We start from the raw sequence: 23,419 nt of genomic DNA, 5'->3' as shown, positions 1-23,419 counted from the left end.
CTACAACATCCCCCATCCTTCCTTCATAGTGCAGGTGCTGTACTACCCACCTCCAGGACTACAACATCCCCCATCCTTCCTTCAGAGTGCAGGTGCTGTACTACCCACCTCCAGGACTACAACATCCCCCATCATTCCTTCAGAGTGCAGGAGCTGTACAACCCACCTCCAGGACAACAACATCCCCCATCCTTCCTTCAGAGTGCAGGTACTGTACTACCCACCTCCAGGACTACAACATCCCCCATCCTTCCTTCATAGTGCAGGTACTCTACTACCCACCTCCAAGACTACAACATCCCCCATCCTTCCTTCAGAGTGCAGGTGCTGTACTACCCACCTCCAGGACAACAACATCCCCCATCCTTCCTTCAGAGTGCAGGTACTGTACTACCCACCTCCAGGACTACAACATCCCCCATCCTTCCTTCATAGTGCAGGTACTGTACTACCCACCTCCAGGACTACAACATCCCCCATCCTTCCTTCAGAGTGCAGATGCTGTACTACCCACCTCCAGGACTACAACATCCCCCATCCTTCCTTCAGAGTGCAGGTGCTGTACTACCCACCTCCAGGACTACAACATCCCCCATCCTTCCTTCAGAGTGCAGGTACTGTACTACCCACCTCCAGGACTACAACATCCCCCAACCTTCCTTCAGAGTGCAGGTGCTGTACTACCCACCTCCAGGACTACAACATCCCCCATCCTTCCTTCATAGTGCAGGTGGCCCGGTGGCCTGGTGGCTAAAGCTCCCGCTTCACACACGGAGGGCCCGGGTTCGATTCGCGGCGGGTGGAAACATTTCGACACGTTTCCTTACACTTGTTGTCCTGTTCACCTAGCAGCAAATAGGTACCTGGGTGTTAGTCGACTAGTGTGGGTCGCATCCTGGGGGACAAGATTAAGGACCCCAATGGAAATAAGTTAGACAGCCCTCGATGATGCACTGACTTTCTTGGGTTATCCTGGGTGGCTAACCCTCCAGGGTTAAAAATCCGAACGAAATCTTATCTCTTATCTTCTTGCTGTACTACCCACCTCCAGGACTACAACATCCCCCATCCTTCCTTCAGAGTGCAGGTACTGTACTACCCACCTCCAGGACTACAACATCCCCCATCCTTCCTTCAGAGTGCAGGTACTGTACTACCCACCTCCAGGACTACAACATCCCCCATCCTTCCTTCAGAGTGCAGGTACTGTACTACCCACCTCCAGGACTGCAACATCCCCCATCCTTCCTTCATAGTGCAGGTACTGTACTACCCACCTCCAGGACTACAACATCCCCCATCCTTCCTTCATAGTGCAGGTACTGTACTACCCACCTCCAGGACTACAACATCCCCCATCCTTCCTTCAGAGTGCAGGTACTGTACTACCCACCTCCAGGACTACAACATCCCCCATCCTTCCTTCAGAATGCAGACTAACCAGTCTACTAGTTTCCACGAATCCCTTCGTAAGCGATACCTTGCTCACACTCCAACAGCACGTCCAGCCAAGAAAACCACTTATCTCCACCCGCTCCGATTTAAGAGGCTCTTACAAGCCCCTACCAACATTTTAATAGGTTTCTAATAAGGTCACAGTTATTTTCAAATTACCTCACTATATCACACATTTCCTAATTACCTCACAGGCCTATTAAAAAGATAGGCTGTTTCTTCAGTTAATTCACCATAACGAGGCACTTTTCCAGGACAGCCTACTGAGCCGTTGTTTTACATTTAAATATACCTGCCAGGTATATTAGAGGTGTGTCCAAGTACCGACATGGGTCTGAAACTGCGTCTAGGTACCGTTAAAACTCTTGGTATCGTCCTCTCACTAGTAATACCGAGTAATTATATATATATATATATATATATATATATATATATATATATATATATATATATATATATATATATATATATATATATATATATATATATATAAACAATTCGAATTTGCATGAAAACTACCACTACCAAGGCTACTACTACTACCACCACTACTACTACTACCACCACCACTACCATCAACACTACACACACACACATTATATAGAAATTCCATCAATATCCTGGTATCAGTTTTCTTCAGAAACTATTACGGACTCTCACGAGAGTCTGAGAAAAATACACTAACAGTTTTCTCCAATGATAAAGCAAAGCTGCCATGACGTGGCGGCCTCTGATTGGGCATAATGGCTTCATTATCGCTATTGGTCCACATACGAAGCCACCGGGGGGAGGGGGGGAGGGGGGGGAGGGGGGGGGAGGGGGGGGGAGGGGGGGGGACGCTAGTGAAAGGGTTGAGACACTGGTGAGGGGGGAGGGGGGTGTGGATGACTGGTGGGGGAGATGAAAATGGCAGGATGATGCTAGGAGTGTTACTTATGGATACGATCTGGTATACAGAGGCTTATTTAGTTTTCATATATATATATATATATATATTTATATATATATATATATATGTATATATATATGTATATATATATATATATATATGTATATATATATGTATATATATATATATATGTATATATATATATGTATATATATATATATATGTATATATATATGTATATATATATATGTATATATATATATATGTATATATATATGTATATATATATGTATATATATATATATATGTATATATATATATGTATATATATATATATATGTATATGTCGTGCCGAATATGTAAAACTGGTCAATTAGCAAGAACTCATTTAAAATTAAGTCCTTTCTACAATTTTCTCTTATACGTTTAAAGATATATTTTTTTCATTAATGTTAATGTAAAAATTTTTAATTTTGCAGCAAAAGAATCTTAGAAAACTTACCTAACCTTATTATAACAAACGCAATTTATTTTAGCCTAACCCAACTAAATATATTTTAGATTTGTTGACAGTAATTTAATACTAAACAAACACAGTGAAATATATTTTTTTCGTTAGGTTCAGAATGATTTTGGCGAAATTATTGCATACACAAATTTTCACTTGTCCTATATGGCAAGATGAACGTTGCTATTTAAGCCAAGATCGCAAGTTCTGCCTATTCGGGACGACATATATATATATATATGTATACATATATATATGTATGTATATATATATATGTATATATATATATATATAATTATATTATATATATATGTACATATATATGTAGTGCCTAATAGGTATAACTGGTCAATTAGCAAGAATTCATTTAAAATTAAGTCCTTTCTAAAATTTTCTCTTATAAGTTTAAAGATATATTTTTTCATTAATGTCAATGTAAAAATTTTTAATTTTGCACCAAAAGAATCTTAGAAAACTTACCTAACCTTATTATAACAAGCGCAATTTATTTTAGCCTAATCCAACTAAATATATTTTAGATTTGTTTACAGTAATTTAATACTAAACAAACTCAATGAAATATATTTTTTTTCGTTAGGTTCAGAATGATTTTTGCAAAATTATTGCATACACAAATCTTCGCTTGTCCTATATGGCAAGATGAGCGTTGATATTTAATCCAAGTTCGCAAGTTTTACATATTCGGCACGACATATATATATATATATATATATATATATATATATATATATATATATATATATATATATATATATATATATATATATATATATATATATATATATATATATGTATATATACATAAACATACGTACACATAAAAGAAAAAAACAGTGGAGAGTAGGTTACCTGGGGTGTGGGGAGATAGGTACTAACTGCTTGCAAATTCTTGACCTAACCAGGTCAACTAGCTAGTAACTTCAATGGGGAGACATAACTAGTTCATCGTCGTAACTACAGTGAATGTTGCCTAGTTAACATTTGCACTGTCTAGTATTCTTGAAGTATTGAATCTCTAACATTCTTAAATTTAATATATTCTATGCTTAACTTATTGTATACTTGGAGTAGCTTCCGGACGTCACCGCCCCGTTGCCCGGTCCCAGACCAGGCTTCCTGGTTGTTAAATAACAAAAAAAGGCACAATACTGTGACTGGAACGATACATAAATAACCCGCACATAGAATAGAGGAGTTTACGACGACGTTTCGGTCCGATTTGGACCATTTACAAAGTGACTTTGTAAATAGTCCAAGTCGGACCGAAACGTCGTCGTAAGCTTCTCTCTTCTATGTGCGGGTTATTTGTGTTTCCTGGTTGTTACTTGATCGATCAGGCTGCTAGTGCCCGCCGCCCACATTTCGACGTATGCATCATAACTCGGCTGATCAGGGAGTATTTTGAGTAATCTGTTGAGTTTTCACTTAAAGGCAGCTAAGTATCTCTTGGTGATTCCCTTATGCATGAAGGCTGTTGAAGAGTCGTGATCCTTTAACATTTATTGAGTTCTCTCTCACTGTATTCATAAGTAATAATTTCAGAATGCGAATTTAGACCAGTCCCTCCAGTATCTTCCAGGTGTAGATTATAATGTATCGTTCTCATCTACGTTCTAAAGAGGATAGTTCGAGGGACCTCAAGCGGCCCCAGTAATTTACGTGCTTGACTGATTTCATAAGAGCTGTGAAGCTTCTCTATACGTTTTCCAGCTCAGCAATTTCACCTGCCTTGAAGGGGACCGCTAGTACACAGCAATATTCCGGCCTAGAGAGAACAAGTGACCTTAGGAGTGTCATGCTTGGCATCTGCTGTTTGGAAAGTTCTCGTTATTCAAAGCATTATTTTTTCTTAAAGTTGCGAGGATAATATTATTGTATTCCTTGAACACATTATCACATTGTCTCTCCCATGTCTCTCACATTTGACTTACTTTCTCTTGAGTGGTTTAGGTTTCATCTTGTTATTTTTTCCTCCATTCATTCGTAACGAAAAAAACTTAAAACTGTCCTCACTGAACATCATATTTTTGTCAGTGGCTCACTGGAAGACTTGGTTCATGGCTCACTGGAAGACTTGGTTCATGGCTCACTGGAAGACTTGGTTCATGGCTCACTGGAAGACTTGGTTCATGGCTCACTGGAAGACTTGGTTCATGGCTCACTGGAAGACTTGGTTCATGGCTCACTGGAAGACTTGGTTCATGGCTCACTGGAAGACTTGGTTCATGGCTCACTGGAAGACTTGGTTCATGGCTCACTGGAAGACTTGGTTCATGGCTCACTGGAAGACTTGGTTCATGGCTCACTGGAAGACTTGGTTCATGGCTCACTGGAAAACTTGGTTCATGGCTCACTGGAAGACTTGGTTCATGGCTCACTGGAAGACTTGGTTCATGGCTCACTGGAAGACTTGGTTCATGGCTCACTGGAAGACTTGGTTCATGGCTCACTGGAAGACTTGGTTCATGGCTCACTGGAAGACTTGGTTCATGGCTCACTGGAAGACTTGGTTCATGGCTCACTGGAAGACTTGGTTCATGGCTCACTGGAAGACTTGGTTCATGGCTCACTGGAAGACTTGGTTCATGGCTCACTGGAAGACTTGGTTCATGGCTCACTGGAAGACTTGGTTCATGGCTCACTGGAAGACTTGGTTCATGGCTCACTGGAAGACTTGGTTCATGGCTCACTGGAAGACTTGGTTCATGGCTCACTGGAAGACTTGGTTCATGGCTCACTGGAAGACTTGGTTCATGGCTCACTGGAAGACTTGGTTCATGGCTCACTGGAAGACTTGGTTCATGGCTCACTGGAAGACTTGGTTCATGGCTCACTGGAAGACTTGGTTCATGGCTCACTGGAAGACTTGGTTCATGGCTCACTGGAAGACTTGGTTCATGGCTCACTGGAAGACTTGGTTCATGGCTCACTGGAAGACTTGGTTCATGGCTCACTGGAAGACTTGGTTCATGGCTCACTAGAAGACTTGGTTCATGGCTCACTGGAAGACTTGGTTCATACCAGCTTGGAGGTTCAATGTGTCTTCTCTGATGGCAAATTCTAATATTGTCTGCGAAGATCGATGCAATGTTATGATTTTATGTCTTTATGTCAGAAATGAGAATGAGGAAGAGAAGCGGGGCGAGTACCGTACCTTGTGGGACAACAAAGTGGGGCGAGTACCGTGCCTTGTGGGACAGCAAAGTGGGGCGAGTACTGTACCTTGTGGGACAGCAAAGTGGGGCGAGTACCGTGCCTTGTGGGACAACAAAGTGGGGCGAGTACCGTGCCTTGTGGGACAGCAAAGTGGGGCGAGTACCGTGCCTTGTGGGACAGCAAAGTGGGGCGAGTACCGTACCTTGTGGGACAGCAAAGTGGGGCGAGTACCGTGCCTTGTGGGACAACAAAGTGGGGCGAGTACCGTGCCTTGTGGGACAGCAAAGTGGGGCGAGTACCGTACCTTGTGGGACAGCAAAGTGGGGCGAGTACCGTGCCTTGTGGGACAACAAAGTGGGGCGAGTACCGTGCCTTGTGGGACAACAAAGTGGGGCGAGTACCGTGCCTTGTGGGACAGCAAAGTGGGGCGAGTACCGTACCTTGTGGGACAACAAAGTGGGGCGAGTACCGTGCCTTGTGGGACAGCAAAGTGGGGCGAGTACCGTACCTTGTGGGACAGCAAAGTGGGGCGAGTACCGTGCCTTGTGGGACAACAAAGTGGGGCGAGTACCGTGCATTGTGGGACAGCAAAGTGGGGCGAGTACCGTGCCTTGTGGGACAGCAAAGTGGGGCGAGTACCGTGCCTTGTGGGACAGCAAAGTGGGGCGAGTACCGTACCTTGTGGGACAGCAAAGTGGGGCGAGTACCGTGCCTTGTGGGACAACAAAGTGGGGCGAGTACCGTGCCTTGTGGGACAGCAAAGTGGGGCGAGTACCGTACCTTGTGGGACAGCAAAGTGGGGCGAGTACCGTGCCTTGTGGGACAGCAAAGTGGGGCGAGTACCGTGCCTTGTGGGACAACAAAGTGGGGCGAGTACCGTGCCTTGTGGGACAGCAAAGTGGGGCGAGTACCGTACCTTGTGGGACAACAAAGTGGGACGAGTACCGTGCCTTGTGGGACAGCAAAGTGGGGCGAGTACCGTACCTGGTGGGACAGCAAAGTGGGGCGAGTACCGTTCCTTGTGGGACAACAAAGTGGGGCGAGTACCGTGCATTGTGGGACAGCAAAGTGGGGCGAGTACCGCGCCTTGTGGGACAATAAATTGGGGCGAGTACCGTACCTTGTGGGACAACAAAGTGGGGCGAGTACCGTGCCTTGTGGGACATCAAAGTGGGGCGAGTACCGTGCCTTGTGGGACAGCAAAGTGGGGCGAGTACCGTACCTTGTGGGACAGCAAAGTGGGGCGAGTACCGTGCCTTGTGGGACAACAAAGTGGGGCGAGTACCGTGCATTGTGGGACAGCAAAGTGGGGCGAGTACCGCGCCTTGTGGGACAATAAATTGGGGCGAGTACCGTACCTTGTGGGACAACAAAGTGGGGCGAGTACCGTGCCTAGTGGGACAACAAAGTGGGGCGAGTACCGTGCCTTGTGGGACAGCAAATTGGGGCGAGTACCGTACCTTGTGGGACAACAATGTGGGGCGAGTACCGTGCCTTGTGGGACAACAAAGTGGGGCGAATACCGTACCTTGTGGGACAACAAAGTGGGGCGAGTACCGTGCCTTGTGGGACAACAAAGTGGGGCGAGTACCGTGCCTTGTGGGACAACAAAGTGGGTCGAGTACCGTGCCTTGTGGGACAACAAAGTGGGACGAGTACCGTGCCTTGTGGGACAACAAAGTGGGGCGAGTACCGTACCTTGTGGGACAGCAAATTGGGGCGAGTACCGTACCTTGTGGGACAACAAAGTGGGGCGAGTACCGTGCCTTGTGGGACAACAAAGTGGGGCGAGTACCGTGCCTTGTGGGACAACAAAGTGGGGCGAGTACCGTACCTTGTGGGACAACAAAGTGGGGCGAGTACCGTACCTTGTGGGACAACACTCTTCCTTGCAGCAACCTATGACTTTACTCGGTATACTATTACTCTATTACTTTATGGGTTCTATTAGGAATATCCACACAACCTTGCATCTGGTACCTTCCCAGTTATTACTTTTGCACGCATTTTGTGTACAATCCCCCCATCCTAGGCCGTCCTAGGCCGCACTTGTCAGTGTACAGTAATGTATACAAATATATTATTATTTCCTTGTGGTAAGCCTAATTACCTCACATCCCTCAGGCGATACATGAACCTACGGGTTTACCACTTCTCTTTGAATACAATAATAACTATGATAATATTAATAATGAGATATATCCCACACCCCCGTTATCAAGCATCATGTTAAGAGACGTGAAATATATCCTATAACTCTTATAGAACGTAAAATATATTTCGTACGTTTGTTAAGGAACGTACAATATATGGCGCCTGTGACTAAAGCTTTGTAACGCAAGTCTTAACCTCCGGTTCTTAACTGAACGTTTGTGTTCGGTGACAAAGCACCGCAATCCAACTCTAAATGACCCTTATTAGCAAGAGCATTTACCCGGTGGCTGAAGTTCCGCCCTAGCTAAGGTGGTCATTAGAGCAGAGTGCAGTAATTACCTGTGATTACTATACATGTAGGTGGTAATTACCCTCTCACGTGCCTCTGCCTGCAAATACAACCCTCATTACACTGCTACTGTTTATGTGTATATATATACATGTATATATATATATATATATATATATATATATATATATATATATATATATATATATATATATATATATATATATATATATATATATATATATATATATATATATATATATATATATATATATATATATATATATATATATATATGTCGTGCCGAATATGTAAAACTGGTCAGTTAGCAAGAACTCATTTAAAATTAAGTACTTTCGGAAATTTTCTCTTATACGTTTAAAGATATAATTTTTTCATTAATGTTCATGTAAAAATTTTTAATTTTGCAACAAAAGAATCTTAGAAAACTTACCTAACCTTGTTATAACAAGAGCAATTTATTTTAGCCTAACCCAACTAAATATATTTTAAATACGTGTACAGTAATTTAGTACTAAACAAACACAATGAAATATATTTTTTTCGTTAGGTTCAGAATGATTTTGGCGAAATTATTGCATACACAAATTTTCACTTGTCCTATATGGCAAGATGAGCGTTGCTATTTAAGCCAAGATCGCAAATTCTGCCTATTCGGCACGACACACACACACACACACATATATATATATATATATATATATATATATATATATATATATATATATATATATATATATATATATGTCGTGCCGATTATGTAAAACTGGTCAATTAGCAAGAACTCATTCAAAATTAAGTCCTTTCTAAAATTTTCTCTTATACGTTTAAAGATATATTTTTTTCATTAATGTTGATGTAAAAATTTATAATTTTGCACCAAAAGGAACTTAGAAAACTTACCTAACCTTATTATAACAAACGCAATTTATTTTAGCCTAACCCAACTAAATATATTTTAGATTTGTTTACAATAATTTAATACTAAACAAACACAGTGAAATATATTTTTTTCGTTAGGGTCAGAATGATTTTGGCGAAATTATTGCATACACAAATTTTCACTTGTCCTATATGGCAAGATGAGCCTTGCTATTTAAGCCAAGATCGCAAGTTCTGCCTATTCGGCACGACATCTATATATATATATATATATATATATATATATATATATATATATATATATATATATATAATATTATGTATATATATATATATATATATATATATATATATATATATATATATATATTATGTATATATATATATATATATATATATATATATATATATATATATATATATATATTTTTTTTTTTTTTTTTTTTTTTTTTTTTTTTTTTTTATTATCACACCGGCCGATTCCCACCAAGGCAGGGTGGCCCGAAAAAGAAAAACTTTCACCATCATTCACTCCATCACTGTCTTGCCAGAAGGGTGCTTTACACTACAGTTTTTAAACTGCAACATTAACACCCCTCCTTCAGAGTGCAGGCACTGTACTTCCCATCTCCAGGACTCAAGTCCGGCCTGCCGGTTTCCCTGAATCCCTTCATAAATGTTACTTTGCTCACACTCCAACAGCACGTCAAGTATTAAAAACCATTTGTCTCCATTCACTCCTATCAAACACGCTCATGCATGCCTGCTGGAAGTCCAAGCCCCTCGCACACAAAACCTCCTTTACCCCCTCCCTCCAACCCTTCCTAGGCCGACCCCTACCCCGCCTTCCTTCCACTACAGACTGATACACTCTTGAAGTCATTCTGTTTCGCTCCATTCTCTCTACATGTCCGAACCACCTCAACAACCCTTCCTCAGCCCTCTGGACAACAGTTTTGGTAATCCCGCACCTCCTCCTAACTTCCAAACTACGAATTCTCTGCATTATATTCACACCACACATTGCCCTCAGACATGACATCTCCACTCCCTCCAGCCTTCTCCTCGCTGCAACATTCATCACCCACGCTTCACACCCATATAAGAGCGTTGGTAAAACTATACTCTCATACATTCCCCTCTTTGCCTCCAAGGACAAAGTTCTTTGTCTCCACAGACTCCTAAGTGCACCACTCACTCTTTTTCCCTCATCAATTCTATGATTCACCTCATCTTTCATAGACCCATCCGCTGACACGTCCACTCCCAAATATCTGAATACGTTCACCTCCTCCATACTCTCTCCCTCCAATCTGATATTCAATCTTTCATCACCTAATCTTTTTGTTATCCTCATAACCTTACTCTTTCCTGTATTCACCTTTAATTTTCTTCTTTTACACACCCTACCAAATTCATCCACCAATCTCTGCAACTTCTCTTCAGAATCTCCCAAGAGCACAGGTATATATAAAGGGAGCGGGACGGGACGGGGTGTAGGTGAGTCCATGGTATTGGTGAAGGGCTCTATCTAGGTAACTATCTTTCCCTTCCTCTTCTTCCCATTCCCCAGATAACGACCCTATCAGTATATAACACTGTTGTTTCTCCATCTTCAGGAGGACGAGAGTGTGGTGAGAAGACCATGGTGGGCTTTATCCTTCACCACCATCAACGCCACCACCACCACCATCACCTATACCACCATCACCACCACCATCCCCTGCTACTCCTGCTGCTCCTGATGCTGGCTACGGTGAGTGCACAGTTGATCTTCCATGGGTACTTTTACTAGGAAGGCAGCTAGTACACGTACCCTCTCGATACCCTCTAATAGCGCCTCTCTCTATGTTAACTGATGGAGTATCGAGCCTCCACAAGTCCTTGCACTGTAGCTTTTACAAAATTTGTATAACGCACCCTCCCTCCTCCAAAAAATAAAAAGACTAAACCCAATTTGGAGTGTTATTGACAAATCCGATACTCGATTCGGATTTGAAACTCGCGAACGATCAACCTAGAAACCCAATATTTGATCTCGTTACGCTTCTCTCTCCAATCTCTCAAACATCATCGTAAAAGACATATATGCCTTCGTGAATAATGAAATGATGGCGTGCGGGAGCAGAAGAAAAAAAAACCCACGTGTATAAACCCATTCACCGTGCGTGTAAATTGGCCTCCAGCCTGAATTACCGGAGGTTTTTTAGCGTGAGAGTGATGGGTGGCGGCGCGGCTCTCTCCTCAAGAACGCCAGCCACTTCATCCGTCTGGACGACACGGTCTTCAAGATGGATTACACCAGTAAATTGATGCTGGCGATCTCGGTGAATGGAAGAGTGTTGTACGTTTCTCACACTTGAGGAATGTCTTACAAACTCTTATTAAGAGAGAGAGAGAGAGAGATAGCAGGATGGAATATAACCTATATTATGACGTGAAAATGGCATAGATTTAGAGATGAGTTGAATGGGGGTAGCACCTTGCTTAGAGAACTGACGTTGGCACATTTCCTAGGGAGAGTTGCGAGTGGTACCTTTGCTAAGGAGAGTTGCAGGTGACATCTTTGCTAAGGGATTTGCAGATGGCAGCTTTGTTATGGAGATATGCAGGTGTCATCTTTGTTAATTTGCAGGTTACACCTTTGCTAATTGAAGATGACACATTTGCTAATTGCAGGTGGCACATTTGCTAACTGCAGGTGGCACCTTTGCTAATTGCAGGTGACACCCTTGCTAAGAGAATTGTAGGTGGCACCTGCAAGATAGATGCAATCTGCAGGGATAGACAGATGTAGTTTTCAGGAATAGAGAGATTTATTCAGCAGGGATAGATAGATGCAATCTTCAGTGATGGACAGATAGACAGATGCAATCTGCATGGATTTAACGCCGAGCTAATAATAATAATAATAATAATAATAATAATAATAATAATAATAATAATAATAATAATAATAATAATAATAATAATAATAAAACGATGTTTCTTTTGAGCTGTGAAACATCTCTTAAGGAAACATCTGTGAAACATCTCTTAAGGAGGAAACCTTTGACGACGTTTCGCTCAGTCCTAGGACCATTATATTTCGGTCCTTTCTGGACCATTACTTTTCGGTCCGTCCTGGAGCTTTGCGTTTTGGTCCGTCTTGGACTGAAGTCAAGTTAACAGAGCGACGAGTAAACAAAGGTCGTTCACCACTGGAACTGACGGTTTCACCACTGGAACTGACGGTTTCACCACTGGAACTGACGGTTCACCACTGGAACTGACAGTTCACCACAGGAATTGACGGTTCATCACTGGAACTGACGGTTTACCACTGGAACTGACCTAATCGCTGCTAATTTCTTCCCAGGTTTCTTTATATATACATATATGAGAAAAAACACAGGTAAGGACAGGGTAAGGACGACGCAGGTAAGTACACACACAGATAAGGATGCTGACATGGACACGGATATTGAGGCATATTGTACCTCTCTTAAGTTGTCGAGAGAACTGCAGCAGATATTTGCAGCCATTTCTGATGTTCTCCCTTCAGGTGTTTTATGCACTGTAATACGTCTTCCACTAACTTGGCGAGTTCTCCTCCCCACGTAATCCCCTCCTACCACCACGTTCTCGTCACCTTCGTGTTTTGTGTTGCAGGGGTCGTGGGCGCAGTACCAAGCAGACTTCGGCCTTGAGAGAGCCGGTAACCCAGTGTCCATCAGTCAGTTGGAGGTGATGTGTGGGAAGGACTACCTAACAGTGCAGCTAGCTTTTACCGCTCCCTTCCAGGTCAGTAACCCCCCCCCCCTCTCTCTCTTCTGTCTCTGTTTCACCTTCTCTTCTACAAACCTTTCCTCGGACTTCAACTTCCATCAGTTTCTGCATAAACAGTGTGACACACTCTGCAAACGTTATATAAGCCTAAATATTTCATATATATATATATATATATATATATATATATATATATATATATATATATATATATATATATATATATATATATATATATATATATATATATATATATTATATTAGTAGATGAAAGTTTCCGTGTGGCAAATGTTGCTAGATTAAACACCAAAGAGCCTTAAAAAAAAAATCTCGATATTAGTGCACATGTCGATGCTCATTTACCATCATGGCCGCCAGCCACTCCCTCACCCAAATCCCGTGACACCCCGGGAGTTTGGGAGGGATGAAGTCTTTATTCGGATAATTAATTCCGGTGGCTTAATAACCCCGTATAATTTAATTAAGGAAGTCAAGCATTGTGGCTTATCACCATCAGAATATTTAATCCTTCTTCCCCAGGATATGACCCATAACAGTTGATTAATACCACCAAGTAAATATTTGCTACTAGGTGCATAGGGACAGCAGGTATTAGGATATTTGCCTTTATGTCTTACCCTCTCCCAGGAACGTATCAGGGGTTATTTCGGCCGTGGACTGAACGTTCCACCACGGAGCCCCGTGTCCTAAATTCCTTCTCCGGGCTTGGCTTGCTTGTGTTTCCCAGCCCCGTTATTCAGTAACTCTGGCAGGTACTTGAAGGTTATTTGTGTATGTAAGAGAACCTCAGATTTGTTTGTATTTCCCGGAGCAGCCAGACGTTCATGGTGCAGGCCGCACGAGGCTTGACTGCTCTTAATATACCGCTAGAAACCACGGTGAACATATGGTGAGAGAGAGAGAGAGAGAGAGAGAGAGAGAGAGAGAGAGAGAGAGAGAGAGAGAGAGAGAGAGAGAGAGAGAGAGAGAGAGAGAGAGAGAGAGAGAGAGAGAGAGAGAGAGAGAGAGAGAGAGAGAGGGTGGTACGAAGTAGATAATATCACTGAAAACAAATCAACATTCACTGACTCTTGTATGCGTGAACGACATGACGGAAGGGATATAGATGTGACTGTTCGCAGATGTTGGGAAACTAATGAGCAGAATACAACCAAGAGAGGATCTGGTAAGATGACAAATGGATCTGCACAAGCTGCAGGATGGTCCCATAAGTGGATCCTGGAATTTAATCCCAGCAAGTGCAAAGCTGTGAGGCTTGAGATGGGCGAAGAAGACCATGGGCTCGAGAGGCAAAGACTTCAATCCTCACCCAAGAAGGACCTTGAGGTGAGCATAGTACTGAGCATATCACCTGATGAGCGCATCAGCCGAATAACTGCTGCAGCAAATGCTCATTTACTTCCAGAAACCTAAGCAAGGAGTCATTCCTCACACTGTACACCGAGTACTTCAGGCCCTTACTGGAGTATACAGTACCAGTATGAAACCCACACCTGGTCAAACACCTCAAGAAATTGGAGAAAATGAAAAGGTTTGCAACAAGACTAGTCTCGGAGCTAAGGGGTATGTCCTGTGAGGAGAAGTTAAGGGAACTCAACCTGACCACATTGGAGGACAAGAGGACTAGGGAGGGAGGGGGAGGACATGATAACAAAGTACAAAATACTGAGAAGAAATGACAAGGTGGACGAGGGCACATTGTTCGAGAGGCGGGAATCAGGAACAAGAAGGCGCAGCGCTAGAAATTGAAGACACAGACGAGCCACATGGATGTTAGGAAGTATTTCTTCAGCCTTAGGGTAGTCACGAAGTGAAACAACCTGGACAGTGGAATGATAGAGGCAGGATCTAAACACAGCCTTAAGAAAAGTACGAGAAAGCCTAGCAGTGAAGCGGGGCCAGGAGCTGATACTCGATCCCTGTAACCACATATAGGTGAGTACAGACAGACAAACACACACACACACACACACACACACACACACACACACACACACACACACACACAATTATGCATCCCACTTCCATCATATATCGAAACCACTGCAGCTTACGTGTCACCCCCCCCCCAACCACCACCACCACCACCTGCGTGTGTCTGAACGCTGGCAGCTGTTCCTACACCGGTATCTTAACACACACCAGTACCACTGGACAACAGCTGAGTCTCCATCTCTTGGCGTCTCTCGCAAAAAGAACCTTCAGACACAAAATATTGTATACAAAATATAACGCCAACGAACTTACGTTAGACTTTATTCTAGAAGCTATACACCCAGAGTGTATCTTAGAAGTAATCACTTCTCTGTACACACACACTCACACACCGGTGTTCTTCAGGGTGTTCCACTGAACCTTGCCACTTCTCCATACGGCCTGGTGTTCTCCAAGACCCAGTACTGACCTTCCTACTTCTCCATCGGGCCTGGTGTTCTCCAAGACCTAGTACTGACCTTCCCACTTCTCCACAGGGCCTGGTGTTCTCCAAGACCCAGTACTGACCTTCCTACTTCTCCACAGGGTCTGGTGTTCTCCAAGACCCAGTACTGACCTTCCTACTTCTCCACAGGGCCTGGTGTTCTCCAAGACCCAGTACTGACCTTCCTACTTCTCCACAGGGCCTAGTGTTCTCCAAGACCCAGTACTGACCTTCCTACTTCTCCACAGGACCTGGTGTTCTCCAAGACCCAGTACTGACCTTCCTACTTCTCCACAGGGCCTGGTGTTCTCCAAGACCCAGTACTGACCTTCCAACTTCTCCACAGGGCCTGGTGTTCTCCAAGACCCAGTACTGACCTTCCTACTTCTCCACAGGGCCTGGTGTTCTCCAAGACCCAGTACTGACCTTCCTACTTCTCCACAGGGCCTGATATTCTCCAAGACCCAGTACTGACCTTCCAACTTCTCCACAGGGCCTGGTGTTCTCCAAGACCCAGTACTGACCTTCCTACTTCTCCACAGGGCCTGATATTCTCCAAGACCCAGTACTGACCTTCCTACTTCTCCACAGGGCCTGGTGTTCTCCAAGGGTCAGTATGGCCAGCCAAACTGCATGTACGCGGGTCCACACTCCGGTAAGACTCACTTCGAGTTTCAGATATACTACAACAGCTGCGGCACCAAGCCAGACATGGGTGACAAGTTCTACGAGAATACTATCATCATCCAGTACGACGCTGACCTCATCGAGGTAGGTAGGACCCGAGAGGTGGTGCTCACTGGTCAGTTCATCACTACGCTGGACTTGCAGGTCAGTGTATTAATACACGGGACCTGCATGTCAGTAGTCGATGTATTATCATGTATAAATCAAGGAATTATATATGAAAGAAACAAATACAGTTCCCCTTAACCGTAGTTACTCCCATCCAATAACAAGTGTAGACTATACATAATATATGTCACCTGTATACCAGGCGTGTTACTCCGCATAAACAAGTGTTACATGTGAGGTGTACGTGTGTGACAGGTATGGGACGAGGCCAAGCGTCTACGGTGTGAGTGGTACAATGACTACGAGAAGACGGCCAGCAAGCCTCCCATGAAGATTGCTGACCTGGAGGTAGTCGAACTCAACTTCAGAGGTGAGCAACGATACAAGAACAACAATTATACACTCAAAATATACAGATAATGTGTGTATATATATATATATATATATATATATATATATATATATATATATATATATATATATATATATATATATATATATATATAAGAACAAGAACATAAGAAAGGAGGAACACTGCAGCAGGCCTGTTGGCCCATACTTGGCAAGTCCTTTACAATCCATCCCACTAATCAAACGTTTGCCCAACCCTATTTTCAATGCCACCCAAGAAATAAGCTCTGATAACTCAAATCCAACCCCTCTCACTCATGTATTTATCCAACCTATATTTGAAACTACCCAAAGTCCTTGCCTCAGTAACCCAACTAGGTAGACTGTTCCACTCATCAACTACCCTATTTCCAAACCAATACTTTCCTTCATCCCTTCTAAATCTAAACTTGTCCAATTTGAAACCATTACTGCGAGTTCTCTCCTGGAGAGATATCCTCAAGACCTTGCTAATATCCCCTTATTAATACCCATCTTCCACTTATACACTTCGATCATGTCTCCCCTCATTCTTCGTCTAACAAGTGAATGTAATTTAAGTGTCTTCAATCTTTCTTCATAAGGAAGATTTCTAATGTTATGTATTAATTTAGTCATTCTACGTTGAATGTTTTCTTACGAATTTATGTCCATTCTGTAATATGGAGACTAGAATTGAGCTGCATAATCTAGGTGAGGCCTTACTAATGATGTATAAAGCTGCAGTATGACCTCTGGACTTCTGTTGCTTACACTTCTTGATATAAATCCCAATAATCTATTTGCCTTATTACGTACGCTTAGGCACTGCTGTCTTGGTTTTAGGTTGCTGCTTACCATAACCCCCAAATATTTCTCGCATTCTATACGGCTAAGTTCAACATTATTAAGCTGGTAGGTGCTAGGGTTATGAACATTTCCGAGCTTTAGAACTTTACATTTATCTACATTGAACTGCATCTGCCACTTTTCTGACCACAAATTGAGTTTGTCTAAATCCTCCTGAAGTTGTGAGACATCAACGTCTGAATCGATTATCCTACCTATCTTCGTGTCATCAGCAAATTTGTTTATGTCACTAGTAATTTCCTCGTCAAGGTCGTTTATATATATAATAAACAACAATGGGCCTAAAACTGATCCCTGCCGAACGCCACTTGTTACAGATCCCCACTCAGATTTAACCCCATTTATACACACTCTCTGCTTCCTATTAGTGAGCCATGACTCCATCCATGACAGCATTTTCCCCCAATGCCATGAGCAGCTACTTTCTTCAAAAGTCTCTGATGTGGTACTCTATCAAAAGCCTTACTAAAATCTAAATAAACAATATCGAATTCTTTATTCTGATCAACGGCCTCAAAAGCTTTGCTGAAGAAGGTTAATAAATTAGTTAGGCAGGAACGGCTCCTGGTGAAACTGTGTTGAGTATCATTAATCAAATTATGCCTATCTAGATGGCTTCTTATATTATCAGCTATAATTGACTCTAGTAATTTGCCTACAATTGAGGTTAGGCTTATTGGGCGGTAATTTGACGGTAACGACTTGTCTCCTGCTTTAAAAATAGGAATTACATTAGCCATCTTCCACATATCAGACACTACACCTGTTTGAAGAGATAAATTAAAGATATTAGTTAAAGGTTCACAGAGTTCCATTTTACACTCTTTAAGAACCCTTGAAAAAAGTTCATCAGGGCCCGGGGATTTATTTTGCTTTAATCGGTCTATCTGTTTGATAACCATTTCGCTGGTGACTGTGATATTGCATAATTTATCATCTTCAAGCCCACTATAAAAATTAATTACTGGGATATTGTCAGTGTCTTCCTGAGTGAAAACCGAGAGAAAATAATTATTAAGAATAGATCACATTTAATTCTCCTTGTCAGTGAGATGCCCAGAGTTATTTTTAAGGGGACCTATCTTATCTCTAACTTTTGTTCTATAAACCTGGAAAAAACAAAAGTTAGAGATAAGATAGGTCCCCTTAAAAATAACTCTGGGCATCTCACTGACAAGGAGAATGAAATGTGTTCTATTCTTAATAATTATTTTCTCTCGGTTTTCACTCAGGAAGACACTGACAATATCCCAGTAATTAATTTTTATAGTGGGCTTGAAGATGATAAATTATGCAATATCACAGTCAGCAAAACAACCACTGTGAAAGAATTTCACTACTCTTTCACAGTGGTTGTTTTGCATATTTTAAAAATCACCTGTTTACTGTGATCTTATTGCATATATATATATATATATATATATATATATATATATATATATATATATATATATATATATATATATATATATATATATGAAAATATACATACACACATACATACATACATAAACACACACACACACACATGTATATATATATATATATATATATATATATATATATATATATATATATATATATATATATATATATATATGTATATATATATATATATATATATATATATATATATATATATATATATATTATATAATGTGTGTGTGTGTACATATGTGTACATGTGTATACATGTATGTGAGAGCGTACGTGTGGGTGTCTTTGTGTTTATGCATTTATTTACCTAGATGAGCGTGTGCGTGTGAAATAATTCAGGTGTCTGTATATTTTGTAAGAGAGAGAGAGGAATGAGGAGGAACAAGATACATATGGGGGACCAATAACGAAATAGATATGTGCACCAGTGTTGATCCGAGGCTTCCTTCTACAGGTGACAACGTGGACTGTTGGATGGAGATCCAGGACGGGAAGGGTCCCTGGGCCTCCCCTATCACCGGCATCGTTCCTCTAGGCTCCACTCTCACCATGGTTATTGCTATCAATGATCAGGCAGGTCGGTGTGCCACGCTCGTACCTCCTTTGTTACACCGCTACCCCTTCACCTTATAACATAGACATGGGGTATATACTGTTCATTGTATATACACTGAAATATCACTTTAATTCCTATTTTCAGAATTCACGTAATTTTGGATTCTGTTTTTTATGGCTCAGATGCAGTATATAATTGTGTAATCATAAACTAACTTACCTACATAATATATCTCCACTTCCTGCCCTTGGTACCTCGGTACTAGTTAATCACCTTTGTCACTCGGCACAAGTTCTGGAACTTACAATGTGCCACTTGATTTTGTAAAAAATGTGACTTTATCACGCAGGATATAATTTGATCTTACACCTGAGCACTTGTTCCTTACAATATTGAATTAGTTTTCCCCTTGTGTTAGTTTTTACCTTGCAATATTGATCATGTCTTTGTAGTGGTTTTTTCTTTTTCTCTGTAGGCGAATTCGATATGCGGGTCACGTCATGTGAGGCGTCAGACGGCGTCAACTCCCCCATATACTTGAGCGACCAGTATGGGTGCGTCCTGCGTCCCAAGATGATCTCAAAATTCATGAAACTTCGTAACAACGACGGCCGCGCTACCGTCCTCACTTATGCTCACTTCCACGCCTTCAAATTCCCTGACTCAATGGCGGTCCACTTGCGCTGCAAGGTTGAGATTTGCCGATTTGGCTGCCCAGACCATTGCCAGAAACCCACTGCCGGCAATCCAATTGGGGACTACAGCCGTCAGACACTAGCTAGACAACCCAGTGACGTATATGCTGCCCCAGCGGAGCCCGTTGCCCAATACCAGGAGCCTCCAAACAATGTCGACACCTCTAATTTCGGGGACAAGAAGGATGCGGAAGAGCCCCGGCCTCGCCATGCTTCCCTCGACTCTATGGCAATAAAGAACAAAGTACCCAAAGGTCCTCTCATCATTCCTGACGAGCAGTCTGCCCAGATATATCTCGACGGCACACCACTCCAGGGCAGCGAAACTATCGAACTCCCTAACTTCAAGGAAGACTTCCCCTGGGGCCCAAGAAACCTTCGCCGTCGACGCCGCAATGTGATTCTAGAGCGTCATATCCGTGCCTCCAACATCGGTGTCTCATCTGACTACCAGGTCATCTCGGAGGCAGATCTGGAGTTCACCCCTGAGCTGGATGACCGTGTCACCGTCTTCAAGGGTCACCGTGAGGACGTGGTGTACGGAGTTTGCTTGCCGGCACCAGGGTTCTCCGCATTATTCGTGCTACTAGCCATGTGTACTGTTATCTCTGTTCTGGTGGCCGGTTTCATGTGCCACCACCGACAGCTGCAGAAAGACACAACAGAGTCCCCCGCTGCTCCACACTCACATCAACAGGTCTTCAGCATGGTTCAATTCCTAAGGGGTCATCTCCCGGGCTACGCTCAGTGATAAGAGATATCACCATTTCAGGACAAAACTGCTCAAACCATAACTATCTCTCTCAACTTCTACCACTTCTAGGACTGTCGTGACGATGCGACCAGCGCGTAGCTGTTTCATAAAAGTTGATTGTTGAGAGATATTAGTAAAGTACAAGAGAAGGATCAATAAAAGAACGAATCACCTCATAGCAGTGATAGCACCTAGGACACGTGCTGGCAAAGCAACAATTTTAAATTAATCTCTAGCCTTTTGTTCCTGGTCCTTCACAGCTTGATGAGCGCCCCGAGCAGCCATCACATCAGTCCGAGTGTTGTATATAGTCTACCTGAATCTCCTCTCGTGCGACTAAATGGGTCTTGCTAAATTATCGTTTCGACATAATCTTTCAATACTCAGAATAAACCTATTTTTATAGTTTTACTAATTTTTACAGTATTTTAATATGATGTTTCTTGTATATTGAGGGCCCATTTAGTCCATGTCAGAAGCTGAATTAAGAAAAGCACAAGATATTACTCCAGTCAAGTTCTGTGTATTAATGACGTTATGACAACTGTCCAGCCACTGGGGTGTGGGCGGCTAGGGATCCGGGAAGGTCTATGAGTACTGCTATGAATCTTTCTGCCTGTGGGAAACTCAACAGGTATCCCCCTCGGACCAAAACACACTTTCCCATTAGATGAACGAGGCTCTAGAAGTCACTTTCGCTGATAATGCACTGGTGTAAGCGTTAATACCGAGCGTGGGGGTGTAGTGGTGCTGTCCGTGAGAGGGCCTCCTCTCTAACATTAAGGCTTGAGAGCTGCCTTCGTATCAGCTGGCAGAGAACACATAAGTAGATGCAGTGGATACCTTTATTATCGATAACGTTTCGCCCACCCAGGGGGTTTTGTTAATAAACTGATAATGACCCTCCCTTAACGAGTTGCTCGAGTTTGCCCAAGCCTAATAGTGATACACTTTTGACTACATGACAGCTGGGGTTAGTGACCCTGCCTACTGGTGACGACACCAAGCCCAGTCAGTGATTCTGGCCAAGTTGGTAGGAAAATTCCCAAAGTGACTCCCTCGGAGTTTATTCTCCTTGGTTGTGTTGACACAGCCGCGATCCCGAGAATGTTATTGTGTACATTGTGGCGGCCCCGGGGTGATCCACGGCACCCAGGTGACCTCTACAAATTAGTTGCGAGTGTATGTTAATTTATGTGTGTGAAAGCGATTGTATGTGCGTGTTTATGTAAGGGCGGGGAGTATGTTGGCTCAGTCCGTAATGTTTGTACTGTGTTAATTATAAGTTAAGAACCCATCCGTCGCCTCCCAATAATTTTCTCCTTTTAGAAGTTATTTATAGCATAAACTGACTTTCTGTTTCCCTTTTAAAGATGCTTAGAGATCTGCAAATGTCTACTTTGACTCGTGGCTCAGAGTGCCTTAATCTTGTAACTAATATACCCGGGTTCGATCCTAGGGTGAGTAAAGACGTTGGGCATGTTTTATTACCCCTGTTTTTCCCCACTGAGCGACAAAGACCCATTGTGACCTCTGTAATCCTGATTTTTTGAGCTACCGGTGACAGGATGAGCTGTAGGTATACAATATACTAGCCGTTCAGACGACACAACTAACACACCTGTTTCTCCTGTTCACCTTGCAGTAAGTAGATACTTGGGCGTTAGTCGACTGTTATGCGTCGCATCCTGAGGAAGAGGCCCATGGGACCCAGTGGAAATAAATCACCGATTGGTTCTCTTGGGTTATCCTGGGTTACTAACCCTGTGAATTAATCCGAAAATTCTTCTTCGTCTCATCCTAAGACAAACAGTGACTTAGCGGCTGCTTTTCAGGTCGTATATCATATCCGTCTATCCAGAGGCCTCTAGTATCTAATTTAATGCGTTATGCTAGCCGTATAGTGTACTTATACCTTACTTTGTTAATAACGTAAATAAAAAGAAGTAAGAAAGATGATATTTTTTGACCCTGCATACTTTCAAAATAGAAACTCAATTCATTTTTAGTTATGATTATTATTATTATTATTATTATTATTATTATTATTATTTTTAGCAGTTTAGCCTGCATCACCCAAAAAGTCATTTTCTTTCACTTCCTCATCAGTAACAGAAAATGGAAACCTAAACCCATCGCTGGAACTTTTTTTGTCCAGTTTTCGTTAATGTTCTCAAGTATATAAAGATGATAAAAACTTATACCGCAATTGAACGTCTGTTGATAAGCTTCACTGTCAGTATGATGTTGACTAGTGACCACATGTATGGTGAGTGGTCGCCCCTCACTATGAGAGCCAGGGACTCCTCTACGTATATCACTGACTTACACAACTAATTGTTATTGATACTAATAAAAAA

General features: G+C 42.4%; 1 protein-coding gene across 2 annotated transcripts in view; it reads left to right on the top strand.

Moving 5' to 3' along the window:
- LOC128688298 (uncharacterized) overlaps nucleotides 1-23,419 on the top strand; it is a 99,061-nt gene extending 75,642 nt beyond the window's left edge. For both annotated transcript variants that reach the window (XM_070086669.1, XM_070086670.1), the window contains exons 2-7: nucleotides 10,995-11,131; nucleotides 13,027-13,158; nucleotides 16,175-16,354; nucleotides 16,634-16,748; nucleotides 19,509-19,631; nucleotides 20,086-23,419. In XM_070086669.1, the coding sequence (XP_069942770.1) occupies nucleotides 11,021-11,131; nucleotides 13,027-13,158; nucleotides 16,175-16,354; nucleotides 16,634-16,748; nucleotides 19,509-19,631; nucleotides 20,086-21,056 (1,632 nt within the window). In that variant the 5' untranslated portion in view covers nucleotides 10,995-11,020 and the 3' untranslated portion in view covers nucleotides 21,057-23,419. The remainder of the gene's footprint in view (nucleotides 1-10,994; nucleotides 11,132-13,026; nucleotides 13,159-16,174; nucleotides 16,355-16,633; nucleotides 16,749-19,508; nucleotides 19,632-20,085) is intronic.

This window comes from Cherax quadricarinatus, chromosome 19, assembly GCF_038502225.1.
Source record: "Cherax quadricarinatus isolate ZL_2023a chromosome 19, ASM3850222v1, whole genome shotgun sequence".
NCBI classification, from domain to species: Eukaryota; Metazoa; Arthropoda; class Malacostraca; order Decapoda; family Parastacidae; genus Cherax; species Cherax quadricarinatus.
Note: the sequence above shows the minus strand (reverse complement) of the source record. Positions and strands in the feature narration are given on the sequence as shown.